The sequence below is a fragment of the Antedon mediterranea genome, chromosome 3, assembly GCF_964355755.1.
Source record: "Antedon mediterranea chromosome 3, ecAntMedi1.1, whole genome shotgun sequence".
NCBI lineage: Eukaryota > Metazoa > Echinodermata > Crinoidea > Comatulida > Antedonidae > Antedon > Antedon mediterranea.
The window spans coordinates 26,177,573-26,200,346 of record NC_092672.1 but is presented as its reverse complement, the minus strand read 5'-3'; the positions used below and the strand labels follow the sequence as shown (position 1 = coordinate 26,200,346).

The window sequence follows — 22,774 nt, the reverse complement described above, 5'->3', positions numbered from 1 at the left end:
AAGTTTTGTTGAATATGCCATTTTAATGTCACAATAATTATCCACTTTTTGACAGAAAATTGAATAGAGAAAAATATATGTATTTTTTGGTTAAATTTAACAATTTATTTTGTCATTTTACAACTGAAAACAGTATTATTATTGTTGTAATTTTATGGAAGTGATGAAATGTATTAAACAAACCTATTCAAAGTCTGATTTAATTAATCTTCATTTTTATGTTTTTGAGGGGCAAATACATCTTGAATGCTCTCTTTTCTTTTATTTTCTGGAATGGCGCTTTTATAGATAGTTATAACAATTGAATCTCATTCAAGTATACATAGGAAATACATATACAGTATGTTTCAATATTAATAATTGCTTATATAGCGCTTAACTTATTTTGATTACAATTTTTAGATAAAAAAAGTAGAGATCTCAATGAAGTAAAATAACATATAGGAATATATAAATATATAAGAATATAGAAGTCTCAGATATTAAAACTACTTGGGAAATAAATACGTTTTAAGAATGCGTTTAAAAACCAAACTATCGATTCAGCCAGTCTAATTTGTGCCGGAAGAGCATTCCAGAACACAGGGCCATACTTGAACAAGGCCATATACATGGCAGCAGTCGCGTGTTAACCGACCGACCAACCGACCGACATAGCAGAAGAAAGCAAGCAAAATTCAAAGAAACAGATGTGTGGACACTTCGTCTCTCTCTAAAACTAAACTTTGCAACACCGAAACAGGATGGAACATATGTGATGACCCAGAACCCTATGCAGGTAAAACACGATTTCTCCTAGTGTAGTGTACAACATGTTATATTATCTAAAGTTAAATTATAATCTATTCAGGAATAGGCCTAATACATTTTTATAACCGAGAAGAATCTCATCCCGATCCGAATTAGAGACTTGGAAATTATCGCGATGACAACTATACATTCATTTTGTATTTTATATAAAGACTTCTTTCGTCGACGACACTACCTCCACAAATGACATCTTATCACGTCACAAGTATATATAGCTAGTAGTATTATAGGCGACAGGTTTCCACACAACATGTAAAACCTTTGTTTAAACGAAGATCATGATGATGGTATCGGAAATGGGTGGGGCGTGTGTCAATAAGTCATTAACGCGCAATCTTAGCAACTGAGTGAACCAGCAGCCCAGTGCGCATGACCGTGCGTTCATCGTTGTGTGGTGGAATTCTGCGCGCTAGGTATCCAGCACAACAGCATGGCAACATATCAACACAAATCATCTACAACTTGATACATCAACTGTGTATGAAATACAGACCGATATAATTTTACATTTTTCGATTATTAATTAATTCGATAATATTATAATCAAATCAATTGTTAAACAAACAATAAAGCAATTGCCAACGAACACTGGTGAGTGAAGAAACAGTTAAAAGAAAGATATAGGCTTAGTCTTTATTATTTTATTTAGATGTCCCTCTCGCGTATAACATTTATTTCTACGTACGTGCACAAAGGTTCTGTGACATAGGTCGGGTACTTGTTCTTCGTCGAGTAGTACAGTAGGTAGGTTGTAATAATAAAAATGTTGATTTACACTGTAACACTTTTCATTTACAGAACCAACGAAAATGCCGTTCGAATCTTAAACAACATTGTCAACGACCCATTTTGGCCTGTAATTTAAGAACTAACAAGGCCATATACATGGATGCAGTCGCGTGCTCAAGTTAGTGTTTACCGACCGACCAACCGACCGACCGACCGACCAACCGACCGACAACCCGCCTAGTAATTGGATTGTACAGAACCGTGGTATCATTCACAGACCGAAGCCCCCTTCTTTTACTTACAATCATACAGTCTAAGAAAATCTTGAAGGTAATCTGGTGTTAGGTTTGCGAGACAATTATAAACATGAAAAAGTACCTTAATTTGAATTTTACAGTGAATGGGAAGCCAATGAAGCTCGTTAAGCTTAGTGGTTCGGTTTGTTGTCAATCGCTGTCTGTCTTTAACAGACATAGGCCTACCAACAAACAGCGAATTAGTTCAATCTAGAGAGAACAAGGGACCTAATGGTCTCAGCGCAGGTATTATTATCTAAGAACTTTCTTATTCTACGTACAGTAGACCTCTTAGATCAGTTAACCGTGCGACACACATCATACTAAGGTCTGTATCGAAGATATAACGGTATATGATGGTTTCAGAATTTCACTACCAATATTAAGTTCAATTTTCCTATCATTAAAATTAACCTTTTGTGGAAGCAAAACTAAACGTTCTGTCGTTTGCTCATTAAGCTTAAGTTTGTTTTTAAACATCCATAACTTAAATTTATTGATACAGGTTGTTAATCTAAAAATAGACACTTCTAAGTCACGGGTATGTTAGGATCAAAGCTTGAATAAAGTTGAGTATCATCAGCCTATAGGATGATACCGAACATTATGAGACTTTATAATATCGGCAATAGGTCTAGTATACGCTGTGAAAAGTGCCAGGCTAGTTGTTGACCCCTATGGGACACCGAATTTAATTTTTGTTTTTACAGATTCACAACCCCACAATTTGATACCAAACTCATTAGATAATCTATTAATTAAAATTGTACTACTATGGAAATAAAACAAAAAATCGGCCTACCTGAACGATGCAGTATTAACACAGAGCAATTAAACTGAAATAGCATGATACAGTAATAATACGGGGTTGTATTTAGGCCTATCAGAAAGGAAACATGTGTTTTACTTCCTACCTGGTTCTTCTAAGAAATTGCAATATGGCCGCTTAGTCGTAATCACCGCCCCAACTCTTCCAATAAATCCTTTGTGAACCTTTTTTCTATGTCATAATAATAGTCATAAATACATAACATCTACTGTTCTTTATTATATAGGTATGGTGATAGGCCTACTCAAAATGTAGCGATAATCTTTAAAGGCCAAGTGCGGGCAAAACATTTCTATTCATCATATGTTTTAATAATTAGTCGATCTATAGTTTCCCATATGTTTCAAAATTGTTATGATTTTTCTGTGTTCCGCCCACTAATATTCATTATTAATAATTTAGACATGTATTATAATTTTATACAAAGTCGTTTCATTGGAATTATGAACCAGGTTGTAAAAAAGACCCATAAATCATTGTCATATGCTACGCAGGAAAAGATCTAATCAGATTCATATTCTAGACCAGACGGCATTTCGACTTAATTTTGTGAGACAGTTATCATGAATTTATGACTTTTAGTTCTGCTTCTGCTGCTAAAGTAGGCGTGATAATAACAGTGATCGTGATAAAAATATAATAATGAAGAGTGATAATTATATACGCCTATAATGTATAACTTCAATTAAACAGTCTTGTCAGTTGGTGTGAAATGGAGAGAAGGGTCATGAAGGAGGCTTGAATGTGTGATGTAAAATTACGAGTATATGCTAATTAATATAGTCATGTTAATAGTGTACCTGTTTTAAAACCAATGGCCATTTTTACTAGTGCTTCCAAAAAAACTATTAATTAACTAATTTACATTTGGAATAAAAAGTTGTGCCCAAATAGGCCTACTTAATAAACTATCATATCGTTTAATAATATTAGACGCTAGTTATAACTGTACTACAACTCGGACTAGGAAAGAAGAAATTAATATTGTGTTATTTTGCATAATATTTGAATAAGCCCTGTTTTAGTTATACACTTCTTAAGTGCTGTCAATCAAGTTGTTTCACTATCATATGTTTGATGAAAACAAATGTATAAACATAAACAAGAGATATAAGAAAGATATAAACAAAGAGTCATTAAGAACCTCTTAATAGTATTTATGTATGGAATAAGTTTTGATTATCATCGGTAATCATAATGTACATTTCTGCAAAAGCTTTTATCACAAAATAAATGATAAAAATGGGTGTAAACACCATAAATATTAATATGCATTTATTAATCAGAACATCTAATATTCAGAAATGAAGAGGAGAATGCATTCCGTTTTCGTTAATTAACTGCAAACGACTTATGCCTACACGGTTTTCGAAAAAAAAAATAAAAATTCTGCAACAGACTATACTGAAAGTGTTTATGAAAGTTTGAAACTAGAAAATGTTACCTGCAGTTTTCATAAAAGTTCTTATAATACATACATATCATTGAATTAGGCCAATCAAATAATGATAACTATTAAAAACTGATATACGATAGCATAAACAAAACTAAACATTATGAGAGATTTTCTTTCACGTGATCGGAACTTCGCCACAATATAAGAAAGACTGTACTGTACAAATTAGTACTAGGCCTAAAGGACATGCATGCACACACACGGCGGTAAGTAGTATATAGTTACATTGATGATTATGGAATTATGATGATTAGATTACAAGAAAGAAGTTTATTATATACCTACATGATTATAGTAGTAACAAACGCACATTTGAGTGATGATTAACGATTAATGTAGTGCCAATGTACCACCTCTTATTGTCGTATTGAGGATGATGACAACGACGATAACACATAAGGCACACAATATAAACTTCCGGAAATTAACTTTAATCAAATAGGGTATTTTGGTGTTGCTAATTCAATTGGGTCCTAGCGAAGAGTGTAACTAAATTTGATACAGAACCCTGTTAAAATAATCACGTTGTTTTGTAATTAATATGATAAAGGTGTCAAGCTACTGATGTGACTGGTGATAGCGATGACGATGTAATAGTTGTAATAACCGTACGACAGCGTTGTTGATGATGATGTAATGATACGTTGGTGATAAAGACATCAAAGAAAGAATGATGTTGCTAATAAATTATGAGTAATGATGTTGCCACTATACGAGACGAAATAATTATTCGTGTACGGCAGTGTTTTCACTGTGATTCTGATTAAAATACGATAACGACATTATAGTCGTTTTGATTCTGATTTGAAGTTTAACAATATTTTTCCCTCAGATATGGCGTTTTGGTTGGTGATGCTAATTGTTATGCCTTCTTTAGCTGGTAAAGTATAGTAATAATTAATATTACTACAATATGTTATGTACTGTCCACAAAACAGTGACGTTAAATAATATTATATAATAGTAAAGGAATGCAAATTAAAATTATTCTACAAATGTAATCTATAGAATCTTAAATAAGATGTTTTTTTTTCACTTTCTTGAAAACGAATATAAACTATTACAACTAAAACAAGGTAAGGTTTGTTTTGGAAGTTTATTCATAATGTCTTATACAATAAAAAGTAAGCTTTCGTATATTATAGAACCCTTCCTTTTAAGACACACCTATTCTGAGAACACACCCCTACAAGGAGGCACGGATAACTGAACGAATGGAAATGTATGTTTCAAAACTAAGCCCAGCCTTATTTAGGGTAAATAGATTCTTCTCCAAGGGTTTACTTTGTGTGTTTAAACTCTAAGGCAAACCCCTATAAAGGGAACATTTTTATTAAATAAGTTCATTTTGATCTGATAATGTAATGTGATAAGGGAACATTTTGTTTAGTCAACAACATTACTCTTTATTAAAAATGTTACTGTATTTTTAAAGCACATGGTCAATTAATGACAATATCTGACCACGAAGCCAAAGAAGGTGATGCTGAAGTGAGGATATCTTGTGACTATTCACAACTTACTTCTACTACACCTGCTGCAATACAATGTGATGAAATAAATGAAGATGGGAGAATCATTCAACTTGGTTTTGTTAATGATAAGAGGACTCAGAATGGTCGTTTTGAATTAATAAGCGAAACACCAGGAAAAGCTGACTTGGTTATGTCACTGCCAACCAGATCTGATTCTCAACGAATATTTCAGTGTGAGGTACAAACATCAAGTGGAATCATTACAAGATCAAATCCATCAGTTCTAACTGTGTACTGTGAGTAAATTAATTATATAATAACAATTCTGTAAAGCTAGAGATATTCAACTTTTTTTTCGTTCTATTTCATTAGACTAATTTTCACAAAAGGGTCAGCAATGATTAATACATTCATAAAATGTATGAAAATGAATGCATAGTGTATTTTCTTTCTATTAAAAAAGAACATTTTCATAAACAAATAATAAATATTCTGCCACCCCCCCCCCCCCACCACCCCAAAAAAATATCATATCTTATAATTATTCTAAACATTTCTTGTTTTCATACATTAATTTATCTATTCAATACCATCAAGTATAACATATCTGTTTGCAGTTTCTAATATTAGCAACGGTGTTATTATATCTGCTGATTTGTAAACATACGTTCAGAATCATTTGTACGGATGGTAGACGTACCGTAACCACCACATATGTGGACTGTGCCGGACAGTATAGTTTAGATAAGGAAACTGAATTAAATTCAATTAATAGCTATATTATTCATAGCACAATATATTGTTAGATTACATTCTGAAGCAAGTGTAAATTCGAAGTATTCAACCACGATGACTGCCTCAATTTAGTCAGAGTTTGCTTTCATTATAGGTCCTGTAATTTGTGTAAACTCTCAGCGAATATTTGAATAGTTTAAAATACAGCATTATTATTGCACCTTTTATCCTATATATTCCAGAAATAAATACAAATAAAGCTTGTGATTTACTCCTTAAATCAAACAGCTTTTCTAATTCTACAAACATTCATAATACTGTACATAACATCACACATATCATTTAACACTGACATGCCATAATCAACATAAGGCAACTTACCGTGTATTTGTAAAGAATAGTTATTTCAGTTCATGTGGTCCTACAGTCAAACAATCGACAATCAGTCCATGCGGTTTTAGTTAACCGCTAAATGTTAGGATTGAGTCAACGTAAGCATAGTTATACTGTACCTGCTATTGCTGTTACCTTCATAACATATGTCAAATGAAAGCATGCAAAGTAGTTCTAACTTTACATATATTTACATAATCCGATTGTTGATTGTTGATGATGGTGCAGTCAATATGCTGACCATACGTCTCCACCGTTGTATCTAAAGTATATCATATTATGCTGTGAGCTGTGCAGGAATGACCAGAAGTGGATACGCAAATTATTTCTAAGAAAATTCCCGGTTGAAACTAGAATATTTTAATACATGATAACCAATTAAAATAAACATGAAATAATAATAAAAAATCAGTTTTCAAATGCTTTCTAGTTGAATGTTAAACCTAAACCGGGATAAAAACGTAGTTGTACTATATAAGGCGCCAAAGTTGAGGCTTTAGAAATGTAGAGGGTTTGACTTCAGAATAAATTTGGGCAGCGTCGGTTTAGGATTGCAGAGCTACACATCGTTAAGTCAACGCAAATCGTAAAATAATAATAAAACAAACTTAAATTGCTTTAGGGTGTTATATATGTTTGAGTTCCATAGGACCGGAATTTGTAACAACATCTCACATTTCATAAAGTTGTGTTAAAAAACCAGATAGAGATCTAAAAAAATGAATACAAGACCAATTCTATCATAGTGTACACAGATTTATGGGAAAAGGTCAGGAAGGAGTAACTTTAGTAATGCGCGGGGAAGGCGGAGCTATAAGCCTACTACAAAATAAGTCTTGATTTTACTTTCATATTATTGTAATTCAAGCAAAAGCTTCAACTTAGTTCAAGGATTTCTCAAAGTGCAATTTGACCAGGTGACTTCACCTGTGAAACCAACTTGTGAACACTCTATATTGGATGTTGTACGTCCAGTCCTACTAGCCATTGAAGCAATTCGGTAGTAGTAGTAGTGGTAGTGGTAGTAGTTGTCGTGTATCGTCGTAGACAAATTAATAAGTACGTTGAGATGAGTATAATAATGAACGTATTTAATGAAACCAACTAGTAGTCATGAACAATAGTATAGAACGTTTTGTAGGCTAACCTCGTCAGAGCATATGCGCAGTACGCATATATATATGTGCGCGTGCATATACTACACTCCTCCTTTCTTATTTTAACGTTAACATTATATCAATAAGCACAATAAACTTTCGTTAATTATTTTGTTAATCAAATAGGTTAATCATCGTGATTAAATTACTGCTTCTATAGTTCCAGATAGTTCTTATTTGGTTCCTCATAATAATTAACAAATGTGAGTAATTATCACCATTATAATTTTGACGTTAAAAGACGTTAAAATTGATCTTGTAACTATGAAAACAATATTTGAAAAAAATAGTATGACAAAATTATCACAAAAACAAAAGGAGGAAATTGAAGGGCCATTAACAATTGATGAAATATTACAAGTTCTTAAAAATATGAAAAACAATAAAAGTCCCGGACAAGATGGTTTCTCCGCCGAATTCTTTAAATTTTTCTGGATTAATATTAGTGGTTATTTAGTTAGAATGCTCGATTGGGTGTATAAGAACGGAAAACTATCTCAATCTCAACAAATTGGAATCATAACGCTTATACCTAAACCGAATAAACCAAGGGACCTTCTAAAAAATTGGCGACCTATATCACTATTAAGCATCACCTATAAGTTAGCGTCTGGATGTATAGCTAATCGAATAAAGAATGTATTAAGTCATATTATAAGTAGAGAGCAAAACGGTTTTATGCCAGATAGATTTATTGGCGAAAATATTAGACTAATGAATGACATTATATGTCTTAGTGAACAGTTAAAGATTCCCGGTATGCTATTATTAATTGACTTCGAAAAAGCCTTCGACTCTGTTTCACATATATTCATTGATAGAGCCATGGAAATGTTTAACTTTGGCGAGTCTATTAGAAGGTGGATTACAATTTTTTATTCGGAAATGTATTCCTCAGTTAATGTTAACGGTGCTATGTCAAATCGTTTTAAAATTGAAAGAGGCTGTAGACAAGGAGACCCTCTTTCTCCATATATTTTTATAATTTGTGCAGAAATATTGAATAATTTAATAAAGCAAAACAAACTAATTAAGGGAGTTAAAATTAGAGATGAGGAATATACAATATCTCAATATGCAGACGACACTACCATTATACTTGATGGGTCTGAAGCATCACTGCATGCAACACTCGATACACTGGATACATACGAGAGTATTTCCGGTTTAAGAATAAATGAAGAAAAAACAAAAGTTGTATGGATAGGTAGTAAGAGAGGTAGCAATGTAAGGTTAAAAACAAGAAAAAAGATAAACTGGATAAGCAATGCCATATTTTCAATTTTAGGTATTGACTTTTCATTAGATGCAGTTCAAATGATTAATGTAAACTATGAAAGAGTGTTTTTAACGATAGAGCGTATGATAAACCAATGGTCTAAACGAAACTTGACAGTAATTGGTAAAATAACTATTATTAAATCACTCTTGTTACCAAAACTCATTCATATGATCATGTCCTTACCGAACCCATCAAATGAATACGTAGTACGTCTTAATAATTTATTTTTTCGTTTTATTTGGCAAAACAAACCTGATAAAATAAACCGGCATCAGATGAAAAGTGATTACTTACATGGTGGATTAAGAATGGTAGATTTGAACTTTTTTTTTATGTCATTAAAAATAACTTGGTTGCGTAGAATTTTCAACAATAAATCCGAAGACAACCCAATATTTAAGCTATTTAAGTACATAATAATAAATTTGTCTAACTCTATGCAACTTGAAACGAATTGTAAACGTCTGTCCAGCATTAGAGATAATGTTAAAATTCTCTTCTGGAAAGAGGTAATAGATGCATGGAGTAATTTTATTTCTATTCATTATCCAAAGTCTGTTGACGAGCTATTACGAATGCAAATTTGGAATAATGAAGTAATAAGAATAGGCAACGAATGTATTATAATTTTGTGTAAAAACATGAACAACATAACTTTAACGTTCATAATAATAACATTGTTCACAAGTTCTATATCTCTTCGATAAGTCGTGTTGGCTTCCTTCGAAGTCGCGTGGAGCGTCGTGGAATAACCTCAGGCGATGAAGACAATCTATGTTCCTCTTCAACCGGTTGGTTGGTGGATGTTTGCTCTTTGTTCGCAATCGTTTCGCTCGCAATCGTTATTGGTACTGTCTGTTTAATCTTGTGTTCCAACTCGCTATGTGAAGTAAGGGTTTTACTCGCGTAAGCGTCCGCGTCTGTCGCTTTCAACTGGTCAATGTGTCTTTTCCACACTCGGCCATCCTCAACACTAATTACGTATGATTTTGGAGCGGTACGTTCTATCACGGTACCTGGCCACCACTTTCCCTCTTGTCGGAAATCTTTCACTAATACCATTTCACCTGGGTAAAATTCTCGTAGATCTTTCGTTTTGTCGTGATGAAGCTTCTGATCACTCTGCTTGTTAAGTACCTTGTTTTCTGTACTGGGATGTAAAAGTGATACTCGCGTTCTCAACTCACGGCCCATGAATAACTTCGCTGGCGTTTGTCCCGTAGTTGCGTGTTTTGTTGTGCGATACGATAAAAGAAATCTGTCCAAACATTGTTGGAAATCCTTCCCATTAGCTCGGCTTGCCGCTAACGATCTTTTGAAAGATTGAACCATTCGTTCTGCCGCTCCGTTGCTTGCGGCGTGATAAGGTGCAACCTTTACATGTTTCACCCCGTTTTGCTTTAAGAAGAATTCAAATTCGTCGCTAACAAATTGAGGTCCATTATCGCTTACAAGTTGAACAGGCAATCCGTATCTACTGAACAACTGACATGTTTTGGGACTTTAGAATATCATATAATTCATAGTCATACACGCTCGTTCAGGTTCGTCACCAAAGAGGTCGTTTATTCAGTTCCGTGTCAAAGGTCATATGTCATTACAATATTATAATCAAGTGTAAATACTTGTCATTCTCCCTTGTTAATTAAAAGTTATCTTCTGAATAAATTTGCACAAGTTATGTTTTAAGTAAATCAACTATTTCAACAAAAACATTTTAACAAAAACATTTCCAGAATGTTTTAAACAATCTTTTCATCATTCCATAAAACATCATTCTGTTAATTCTCCTATCTTATACTTTGACTGTTTCTTTCTTAATTACTTCTTCTACCCGTTTCCTAGATAACATTCTTCAATTAATCTCATTCTTTCTTTTCTAACTCTATTTGACCTTCGCACTGGAGCTGGGGTCCTAGTGGGTGTTTCCGGTACTACCGTAACTTTGTCATTTATTACATTACTTTCTAAATTATCATTATCAAGCAATTGGTCTAACAAATCCTCCAGATTACCGGTCTCGGTTTCTGAAACATCAGCCATTCTAGATCTGATTTGATTTGTATGCCTTTTCCATGTGTATGATCCCACTTTAACAATATATTTTAATGGACCTTTTTTTTCAACTATGGTTCCTGGAGCCCATTTAATTTTGTGACTCCCTTCCTTCCTAAAATCTCTTACATATACTTGATCATTCACAACAAAACTTCTCATTTTCTTATTAGATTTTTCCATCTCTTTATGTAAGTGATCTCTAACTGTTATATTAACATTAGGTCTAAGTAAATCTAATCTTGTTCTCAGCTGTCTCTTTACAAACAATTGAGCAGGTGATTGTTTAGTTACACTGTGTTCAGCGTTTCTGTACGCTAACAGAAATTTACTTAACCTTGTTTGAATTGAACATTTATCATCAATTGCGGCTTTCAAACCTTGTTTCATTGTTTGAACAAATCTCTCGGCCTGACCATTAGTAGCCGGATGACCTGGACATGAATACTTATGAATTATGCCATTTGCTCTCATAAAATCCTTAAATTCTGAAGCCGTAAACTGACTTCCATTATCCGAAACTACTATTTGTGGAAGACCCCATTGACTAAACATTTGTCGAAGTGCTTCAATTGTGTTCGTGGATGTGGTCGAATTCATTATTTTTACTTCTGGCCATTTACTAAATGCATCAACTACAATAAGGAACATTTTTCCTTGAAATGGACCGGCGAAATCAATATGAATTCTTTCCCAACGTTCCCTAGCAGGTACCCAGGGATGCATCGGCACTGTGGCTGGTCTATTTTGAATACGTTGGCAAGGATCGCATGCCTTAGCCAACTGTTCAATTTCAGAATCAATATTCGGAAACCAAATATAAGAGCGAGCAATGCTCTTCATTTTAACAACTCCCAGGTGACCACAATGTAGATCATCCATGACCCTGCTACGGAGCCTTGGAGGGAGTACTACTCTCTCTCCCCACAAAATACAACCTTTTTCTATCGATAATTCATTACGTCTTAAATAATATGGTTCTATGGTTTTATCATCATTTGACACCCAACCATTCATTATTAAGCGTTTCACTTTACTTAGATGTTTATCTCTACTAGTCATTTTACTAATTTCGTCAGCTGTTATAGGCAATGCATTTATCATGTCCATAAAATTAACATTTACATCTATGTTTATGTTTTCCGCTTTATCAATTGGTAACCTGGAGAAACAATCTACGTTAGCATTTGCCTTACTACATCTGAATTCAATATCATAGTTGAACCCGGCTACAAATAATGCCCAACGTTGCATTCTCTCCGCAGCTAACACTGGTAGACCCTTTTTAGGCCCAAATATGGTAACCAAAGGTTTATTATCCGTTATCAGTGTAAATTTTCTTCCATAAATATATGGATAATACTTCTTTAGCGCAAAAATAATTCCCAACGCTTCTCGTTCTATCTGAGGATAATTTTGTTCCGCTTTAGTTAATGCGCGTGAAGCAATTTTGACTGGACGCTCTTGCCCATCGATCATATGGCTAAGTATAGCACTCACCCCATACGGTGAAGCATCCGTCGCAATTTTGACTGGTAAACTTGAGTCAAAATGTACCAAAAAACCTGAGTTAGCCAGTGCTTGCTTTGAATTATCAAAAGCTGTTCGCGCTTCTTCAGTCCACACAAATGATTTACCTTTACATATCATTGCATATAATGGTCTCAATAAGGTAGCTAAATTTGGAATGAATGATTGATAATAATTTATCATGCCCAAATATGATCTCATTTGTCCAACATCTTGTGGAAGTGGAATTTGCATAATTTGATCAACTTTAATGGGACTTTTATGCACCCCATCTTTATCAATTACATGACCCAAATATGTAACAGATTCTTTCATGAAATGACATTTATCACGTTTTAGTTTTACACCTTCCTCTTCCAATCGAATCAAAACTTTTTCCAAATTCTTAAGATGTTCAGCATCATCTTTTCCTGTTATTATTATATCATCCAAATAAACCATGACTTGTTCTAGGCCAATAATAATTTTAAGCATCGCATTTTGCCAAATAGATGGGGCAGAAGCCACACCGTAAACAAGTCGATTTACTTGGTAGAAACCTTTCTCAGTTATTAACGTTAACAGACCCTTTGATGGTTCAGTAAGCTCCATCTGATTATATGCCTGTGTTAAATCTAACGTTGAATATTTCTGTCCCCCTGCCAGTTTTGATAAGATATCGTCTACATTAATATTGGGCGGGGCCACTGGTTTCAAATTTTGATTAATAGTCGTTTTATAATTACCACAAATTCGGATACCCTCTCCTTTCTTTATGGTCACTATTGAACTAGCCCATTCTGTATGCTTAACAGGTGTTAATATTCCCTGTTCGACTAATCGGTCAATTTCGTTGTTAACTGGTTCTTTTAAAGCATAGGGTACACGATGACATTTACTGATAATAGGTGTAGCCCCCTCTCTCATTTCAATATGGGCTTTAGTATGCTTAAGTTGACCTAATTTGCCATTAAACAAACTTTTGTGTTCATTTAGTATTTTGTTTATCTGAGCATCGACATTTACAATGTTAACATAGTGTGGGCTATGTATTAGTTCCGACCAATTTAGTTGAATGTGTTGCAGCCAATCTCTGCCAAATAACAATTGATTGGTTTCTTTTACAACATACATATCTAGTTTCTTACATTGGTTTTTATACTGCACATTTACAGTACATGTACCTAAGGGTTTAACCCGTTCACCTGTAAAACTTTTAAAAAGGATATTGGTCTCTGAAAGAGAAACATTTGATAATTTTGTGTATACGCATTCAGGTACAACAGTGAATGTAGCACCTGTATCAATCTCAAAGTCAAATTTCTGTCCATTTAGTTCAAGATCAACTTTTATTGGGTTAGAAGCATTAGACTCGCTGATCATTGAAGCCATCATTACACTGTCATCACTTTCTTCACTAGTGCTTTCTTCAGCTTGTACTTGATTTTGTTGTTGTTGTCGCTTACTGGTACTCGTATTCTTTCTTGTTCTGCATTGTGATGCAATGTGTCCCTTTTTCTTGCAATTGTTACAGTCTTTCTCTTTAAACCAACAATCTTCCGGCTTGTGTCTGCCTCTTCCACACCTATAACATGGATTCTGTTGCTGCTGATGTGTTTGTTTATGTTTATAATACTTGCCACTACCACTACTTCTGTCATTCGATGCACCTCTATGATTTGTACGATGATGAACTGCATTTACATTACTTGTTCTACTAGTACTGCCCGTTGCCATAGTCTCCGACTGCTTCTGTACTAGCTCAAATGAGTTTGCTATGTTGACTGCTTTTGGTAGAGTCAAATCGTTACCTTTTTGTAACAACACTTTCTTTAACTTTTCTGACGTACATCCATCAATCAGTTGATCTCTGATGTTGTTATCTATTTCTGTGCCAAAATCACACAAGTCAGCCTGTTTTCTTAGTCTAAATATAAAATTTGTTACCGATTCTGCTTCAAATTGGCTTAATTTCCTAAATTTATGTCTCTCAAATGGTGAGTTCACTTGAGGTTCAAAATAAGCATCAAGCTTCTTTATGGCGATTTCATAAGCAGAAGGTCTCGCCTCTCCGTCTTCAACAACTATTTCGGGCAATGTAAAATAAATTTCTTGCAGGCGTATGCCTCCCGCATGCAATAAAATTGCCTCTCTCTGTGTCGCGTCTGTCACGCCTTTCGCTGTGATGAGAATATGCACGGCCTTTTTCCACTGCCGCCATCTTGCCGCTAAATTAGTTGGATCGTTTCCTACCTCAAATGGTGGAATATTGTCCAATGTGTCTAGCCTAATCATTCTCAGTAACTTGTATATAACTCACGTAATACGCCTATATACTTTGTATACCAATCCTCGTCGCCATTGACATGTTTTGGGACTTTAGAATATCATATAATTCATAGTCATACACGCTCGTTCAGGTTCGTGACCAAAGAGGTCGTTTATTCAGTTCCGTGTCAAAGGTCATATGTCATTACAATATTATAATCAAGTGTAAATACTTGTCAACAACTCTCTCATCGCTTTGATGGTCGCTGCACTCGTCGTACTGTTCATCTGAACGACTTCTGGCCATTTCGAATATGAGTCAACCACTACTAGATAATCTCGTTTATCTTTCTGCGCATAGTCAATATGTATTCGTGTCCAAGGCTGATTTGGCCAGATCCAGGGCATCATTGGTGCTACGCTTGGTCGACTTTGTGTTTGGTGACATGCTTGACATTGCTTCACCAATCGTTCAATGTCGGAATCTATCTGGGGCCACCAGACATGACTTCGCGCAATCTCTTTCATACGCACGATTCCGGGGTGAGCACAATGAAGCTCCTCCAGAACTGCCCCTCTGAGTTTCAGTGGAATCACTACCCTGTATCCCCACAGCAAACAGTCCTGTTCTACACTCAATTCGTCTCTTCGGTGTAGGAATGGTTTTAGATCGTCGTCGTTTTCTGACTGCCATAAACCTGTCTGTACCATGTATAACACTTTGCTCAATAGCGGGTCTTTCCTGGTATGCTGTTGTACGTTCGTACTCGTGACTGGCAAATTGTCTAATGTATGCCCCGCTATGTTATATACTGCATCGTCTTCCCGTCCTTCGTATGGCATTGGGAGACGTGAGAGTGCGTCGGCAATTACGTTCTGTTTTCCAGGAATGAACTTTAAATCGTATTCGAACGCTGACAGCACGATTGCCCATCGCTGTAATCTCTGTGCGGCCAGTGTCGGAATAGCTGATTTAGGTCCTAGAATGCGTTCAAGTGGCTTATGATCAGTTCTTATCGTGAATTTCCGTCCGTATAAGTATGTTCTAAACCTTTGAAGTCCAAACATGATGCTTAGGGCTTCCTTGTCTAGTTGTGCATAACCCTTTTCGTGTTTATGCAGGCTTCGCGATGCGTACGCAATCGGTGTTTTGATATTGTTCTCGTTTACGTGGCAAATGACTGCGCCAACTCCGTATGGTGATGCGTCCGTGTATAGTTCCAGTGGTTTTAATGGGTCATAATGCGTCAACATCATGTCTTCGCTAATAATTCGCTTTACCGCGTTAAACGCTTTACTACAGTCGACAGTCCATGACCATGGTTTGCTTCCCAACAGCTCATTCAAAGGATGTATCATCGTCGATAATCGTGGAATAAATGACGCGTGATAGTTAACTAGTCCTAGCCAGGATCTTAGTTCTGTTGCATTCTGTGGTGCTCGTGCATCCTTGATGGCTTTCACTTTATCGTCTGTCGGTTGAATTCCTGCTGCTGATAGCTTACGTTCCATGTAGACTACTTCCTTTTGTACAAACGCGCATTTCTCAGCTTTCACTCTGAGACCATACTTGTTAAATCTCTCAAATAGTTTCTCAAGATTACTAATATGCTCTTTATCAGACGCACCTGTAACAAGAACATCGTCCATGATCGCACATGTTCCTTTAAGTCCTGCTATCACCTGTTCTATGAATCGCTGCCATATGGCTGGACTGGACGAAATACCAAACGGTAACCTCGTGTATCGATATAATCCGCGGTGCGTGTTGATCGTTACCAACTCTTGCGCCTCGTCTTCCAGTACTAACTGCTGGTACGCACATTTCAAATCAATCTTAGAGAATCGCTTTCCACCTCCCAACTTGGTGAAAACTTCCTCTGGGGTCGGAATTGGATATTGGTCGCAATTTAAACTCGACTGTTACTTTATAATCTCCGCAGACACGTACCCTGCCATCGGCCTTTGGAATACATACCAATGGGGTTGCCCACTGACTAAAGTCTACCGGATAAATAACTCCTTCGTTTTGCATTCTGTCTAACTCTACCTCAACTGCGGAGCGTAGCGCAAATGGAACATTTCGAGCTTTGCAGAATTTTGGGATTGCGTTCACTTTTAGATGTAATGTCACTTTGTGTCCCTGAACCGTACCTAATTCCGTTCGGAAAACTTCTGGGAACTTCCGTTTGAATGACTGACCGACATCGTTATCTATTTCTACCGAATTCTGAGCAAGCGATGGTGGAAATAATGACTTCCAGTCCAACTTAATCACTTCTAACCAGGTTCTTCCAAGCAAGGGTGGTGAGTTTCGTCGCTGTGTTCTCACTACTATCAGTGGGAGAACGTTACTCTGGCCCCTATAGTTCACGGTGACTTTAATTTCTCCTGCTATATCGAGCTTAGTACCTGTGTATGCGTGAAGTGTACGTTTTACTGACTTTAATGGTAGATGGCTAAGCTTGCTTTCGTAATCGTCAAAGCTAATTATCGATACTGCTGCGCCCGTATCTACTTCAAAATCAATATCTATATCATCAACTCGCATCTGTACCGTTATTGGTGGTACCGAATTGTCCTGCTTAATGCCTACGCAAAACATTGTATCTACAAAATCGTCATTACCTTCGTCGTAATCCGGTGCTTCTACTTGCTTGATGGATTTAGGTTTATATTGTTTTGTTGATTTACTCGACTGCCTGCATTCTGATTTTAGGTGTCCTTGTTTGTTGCATTTAAAGCATGTAGCGTTTTTGTATTTACACGTATCTCTTGTATGATTGTTCATACCACAGCGGTCACATTTCTGCGTTCGTGTTTGTTTTGACGCTTGATACGTTTTTGTAGACTTCCTGCTGTTAGACGTAACGTGGTTGATTGGCTTGTCCACATCGTGCGACATACTTTTCATATTCGCTGTTGCTGCCTCCGAGGCTATGGCTATGTCTGGTGCTTCCTTGAACGTATGGTTCTTTGTCAATAATTTCTTTTGGATGCTCTGACTTATTAGTCCACATACGAACTGATCACGCAGTGCGTTTTCCAATGCCTCTCCTTCAAAACCACAATGTAGGCCTATCGCCTTTTTCTTTAGATGGGATACAAATTGAGAAATAGTCTGTCCCGGTGTCTGTTTTACATTTCTGAATATAAATCGTTCAGAAATCGTTATTCGAGTAGGTTTGTAATGCTCTTTGAGCTTGGTTGTGAGCGTATCGTACGATTTTGTACTTGGTTTATCAGGAAAACACAAATCTCGTATCGTTGTGTATCCAGTCTCTCCTAAACTACTCAATAATATCGCTCTTTTCTTACCTCCGTCATTGATATCTAATGCCACAAAATATTGTTCCAGCCTGTCCACATACGTATCTATGTCTCCATCCTGGACGTTGAATTCCTCGAATAGAATTCTGGTATTAGCCGCTGCCATTACCGCGCTTCGTTCTGTACGTTCAGGGCGCTCAGAATCGTTATTAGCCTGTGCGGTTCCTTGGTTACGGTTGCCGTTGTTGGAAAATCAAAAACTGCTAGCCTAGGCCTAGTTTTATAATATTATTATACTTCCGTTTCTCTCTATGTAAATGTGCCTGTATCCTCGTCGCCAGTGTCGTGTATCGTCGTAGACAAATTAATAAGTACGTTGAGATGAGTATAATAATGAACGTATTTAATGAAACCAACTAGTAGTCATGAACAATAGTATAGAACGTTTTGTAGGCTAACCTCGTCAGAGCATATGCGCAGTACGCATATATATAAGTGCGCGTGCATATACTACAGTAGTAGTAGTAGTAGTAGTAGTAGTAGTAGTAGTAGTAGTAGTAGGCCTAGTAAGTAGTATGCTACTAGTATATTTTAAAATGTTGCTGGAAAGAAAGAAAAGATACAGAACCCGGTCAGATTGGGTAATACACAAGTGTATGGTTTAACATACGTGGTAAATCATATTGAAAACAATATTTTACAATTTGAGCGGATTTTTGTTGATTTCTATTTCTATGTTTTGCGTTAATTTTTATGACTTTTACTTAATTTAGATACAATATGCAATATAATTATTGTATGGTTTTTTTCAGACTTGGATCAACCAATTTTGAATGCTACTGCAATCACTGTCTATAAAGGTCAATCAGTGAATTTTACTTGTGGTAAACCTGATGGTAACCCTGTTCCTCAAATTATTTGGTATAAAAATGGAAAAACAGTCAATATAAAAAATAGTTCCAGATATGTGATTTCAAGTACAGATTCAGTTTTTAAGATCAAATCAGCTACTGAAGAAGATGATGGAAGATATACATGTAAAGCAGAAAGTGATCAGTTTAAAGGAGATGATGCTAAAACAAGTGCGGGAAAACAGTTGAATGTATATTGTAAGTAAACGCTACATCTTCTAAATGTATTTCTTATGTATTCTTATTACATTGATCCAAAACTGTATATTTACTATGCTGTTCAGTTTTGCTTGTTTTCATTAACGTTTTTTTTTCGGTCCTTAAAAACTCAAAATGTATCAAAATGTGACCCTGACAAACTTGTTTTAAAGTTTAATTAAGCTAACTTAAAACAACATATTAAAAGAAAAAATAAATTGTTTTCAATTTCTAAAATGTAATGTAATCAAATATGTATATATATATTTTTTTAAATTTTATTCAATCGAAACCAACAGCGATAATTACCGCCACTAACAGGTTTTATACAAACAAAGCCAGGACTGTTTAAAGCACCTTGATTGGTCCTGACATTGATCAACATTCTCTCGTCCAGTGCCCACCTTGACCAGAGGTCTGAGGCAGATACTAGATGCAGGGGCTGCCATAAGAGTCAGCAGTGCTGATTTCAAATGCCTAACGGGACCCCAGCTCCGTATACAGCACCCGCTATTCCCAGATGGTCTCCCATCCAAGCTCTACTAACCAGGCCCAACGTTCGGTGATCTGACGAGAACCGGTGTTTCAACGTGTTAAAGCCGTAACTATTGTTTAGATATAGTAAACAATATACTCACAATTATATCAACCGGTTACCCGAACGTTTTTTTAAGTTCAATAAAGTATGGATTGATACAAATAGTTAACCTGTTTTCAATTCAAGTAGTTTGATAACGTTTTTCTTTACAATAACAACTATTGTATCTTTAGAATTTTATAATCTTTTTTAGACATTATTGTAACATTTAAACCTGATATTGGATTTGCAACATGCATAGCAGAGGGCTATCCCAAACCACCATCAGTATTGATATTACAACATGATGAAGTGGTTAAGAAAGGAGAACATACAGTAACTATAAGAACTAACGATAACATGTGTCAGACTAGTCTTACATGCTATGCAGAGAACGAAAAGTGTAACAACACAGTGACACTGGAGGACTGTAATCCAGGTAAGTTTTGGTAATAAGAAAGGACAAATTAACTGTAGCCTAATTCTCCGTATGCTCTGTAGAAGGTTAAGCCACTTTACATAATAATAAACCACTAACATACCATTAACCACCAACAGATATTGTGATAACTTTGGGTATAACAAGGATTGTTACAAAAAGTAACCAAATGTTTATTCAAGTCACATGTTGATTTAAATGCTTTGTGATTTTCCACTTTTATGCTAGAAAGTCTGACAATTATTTTGTTTATTTCAACTGCGGCAGCGCATGGTGCTGCTCGAACATGGTAAAAAAATATGCACGTTTTAGCGTCGGTTGTTCAATAGTGTACGTTTACTTACTTTTAGGTAGTTCGTGTGCAATAAGTACAATAATAACAGCAATATTGGCATTTATTCTGGGCTCTGTTCCTACGTTTTTAACAACACGTTATATTTTTGTAAGTATTTCAAAATTATACAGCACAGTTTATTCCTGAAAATAAATAACAATTGTTTGTTTTATATGATTATCATAACGAATTTTTAATGAAACCTCCGATATTGAGCATTGTGGAATCACAAAAGTAAGCCTATACCTTTTCATATAATTATATTATTATCTACCATTAATAGCAATAGCAATGTCTCTTTTAATTAAGGTAAGGCGTATACAGGAAATTGTTTCAAAAGGTCAAAACCCACATTATCAAGCATTGGAATTTCCTTCAAATTCTGGCGCTAACAAAGACATAAACAAAGACCCTACACTGGATATTGGTTTGACCAGAACGGCAAATAAAATGAGATCTAGGAAACCTACAAGAATACAGGTAAACAATATTAGTATGTTTCAGATCTGATTCAATCAACCGCAATGTTGATATTTTAATGTTTCAGTTTGTCCATTAAAATACGCTACACAATTTTATAAAGTTATTTAAAGGTAGGCCTACTGGTTACAGGGTGAATTTAAACAAAAATAATTACTATAATCGCAAGTCAGAATCTGTATTTTACTGTACGATTGTGGGTTGAAATCAAGATACAAAAACTATCATTCATATAATTAATTTTACGTTCTGAATTACTTAATTTAAAATATAGATTAGTTATTAAATCTATAATACATACATCTCTATAATAATATTATGCCTACCCATTTATATGTATAGCATAGAGAAGTAAGAGAAACTGAAAGTCAACATTCTCAATACAGCAATCTACACGTTTCAGAAAGCTCTGGTGTCGATGTAGATGAGGATGGATATGTTAGGCCTACTGTAGTAGTAAGTATTCAAAAACTAGATGAAACATTTTAAATTAAACAATCACCCGTACAGCCTGGTACTGAAAATAACATCAAGACCAAATTTCAACAACTCATCATTCAATAATGTACCACGTTTTCCTTTTTTATAGAAAAGAGGGGATGTCGAATACCAAAACCATCACTATCAAGGATTACTAACTAGGTCTACTAGTAAAGATACAGGTTGTGCTGGAGCGCCAAATAAGGTACTCTTGCCACCAAATCAATATAGATAAAAATAATACCCTACATGCGAAATAATAACGACAAAAGCGACTTGGAACTATTAAATGTGTTGACGTTTCAGTGCTACAAATATCTTTAGCAAATTATGAAAGAAAAGACGGGTTTGCTGAGGTTCGTAAAGTCAGCCAACCAATCAAATCAAGCCTCTATAATCACGTGATTGTGCAAGTCGACAAAGTGCCCCCATTAAAATAGACGGTATTTTTAAAATAACCTCAGCCAAACAGTGACATACTAGGTTAGACTAGGTTTGAAGACAACAGGGCCATATACATGGGATGGCTGGCCCAGTCGCGTGCGCAAATTTGAGTTAGTGTTTACCGACCGACCGACTGCGTGAGCTAGTCGCGACTAAAACAGTGTATCATCATTGCATCATCTTCTTTACCAAAAACTAAACAGATCTTTCGCGTGATATTATTAACATTTTTTTTTCTCTTTAGTAGGCATTTCACCCACTTTTATTTCAGAATAACAAACATAATTGTAGCATATAAAATGTTTATAATTGTCTTAATGCATATTTTTATAGTGCATAATTCTGATATCTTCTAACAATTTGTTCAACTTTGGAAGTTCTTGCTTTTAATGATTTACTAATGCAAGATAATAACGGTTATAAATGTTACTATTTAACAATAGTTTATATATTAGGCCTATATTATCTCAGAATATTATTATATTAAAAACATTGTTTCATGTCGTATTTCTGTAGAACTTTATATAAGTTTATATATTATAAGTTTATATTATATTAGTTGTATAATTGTCTGATCATTTTCATACATAATAACACTAGTAATAATCATTTTATATTTATCTTAAACAAATTTCTCGTAATATTAT

The 22,774-nt window shown here is 35.1% G+C and overlaps 2 protein-coding genes across 2 annotated transcripts in view; one reads left to right on the top strand and one right to left on the bottom strand.

The window, feature by feature from the left end:
- The window catches only part of LOC140045095 (cytosolic acyl coenzyme A thioester hydrolase-like), a 30,318-nt gene extending 23,543 nt beyond the window's left edge, over positions 1-6,775 (bottom strand). Inside the window, exon 1 of the mRNA XM_072089848.1 lies at positions 6,712-6,775. The gene's annotated coding sequence lies outside the window, so the exon portion shown is untranslated. The remainder of the gene's footprint in view (positions 1-6,711) is intronic.
- Positions 6,776-19,193: 12,418 nt separating this feature from the next.
- LOC140044219 (uncharacterized) lies at positions 19,194-21,233 on the top strand. The gene is made up of 5 exons (XM_072088697.1): positions 19,194-19,204; positions 19,243-19,373; positions 20,165-20,389; positions 20,740-20,831; positions 21,033-21,233. Exons 1-5 carry the CDS (start codon positions 19,194-19,196, stop codon positions 21,231-21,233), a joined length of 660 nt encoding a protein of 219 aa, XP_071944798.1.
- Positions 21,234-22,774: the final 1,541 nt, after the last annotated feature.

What these genes read in the sequence shown, in the direction of transcription:
- LOC140044219 (XM_072088697.1), top strand. An exon ending in AAAACAGTTGAATGTATATT is followed by an intron (nt 19,374 to 20,164) that starts GTAAGTAAACGC and finishes AATCTTTTTTAG; the next exon opens with ACATTATTGTAACATTTAAA. An exon ending in ACTGGAGGACTGTAATCCAG is followed by an intron (nt 20,390 to 20,739) that starts GTAAGTTTTGGT and finishes ACTTACTTTTAG; the next exon opens with GTAGTTCGTGTGCAATAAGT.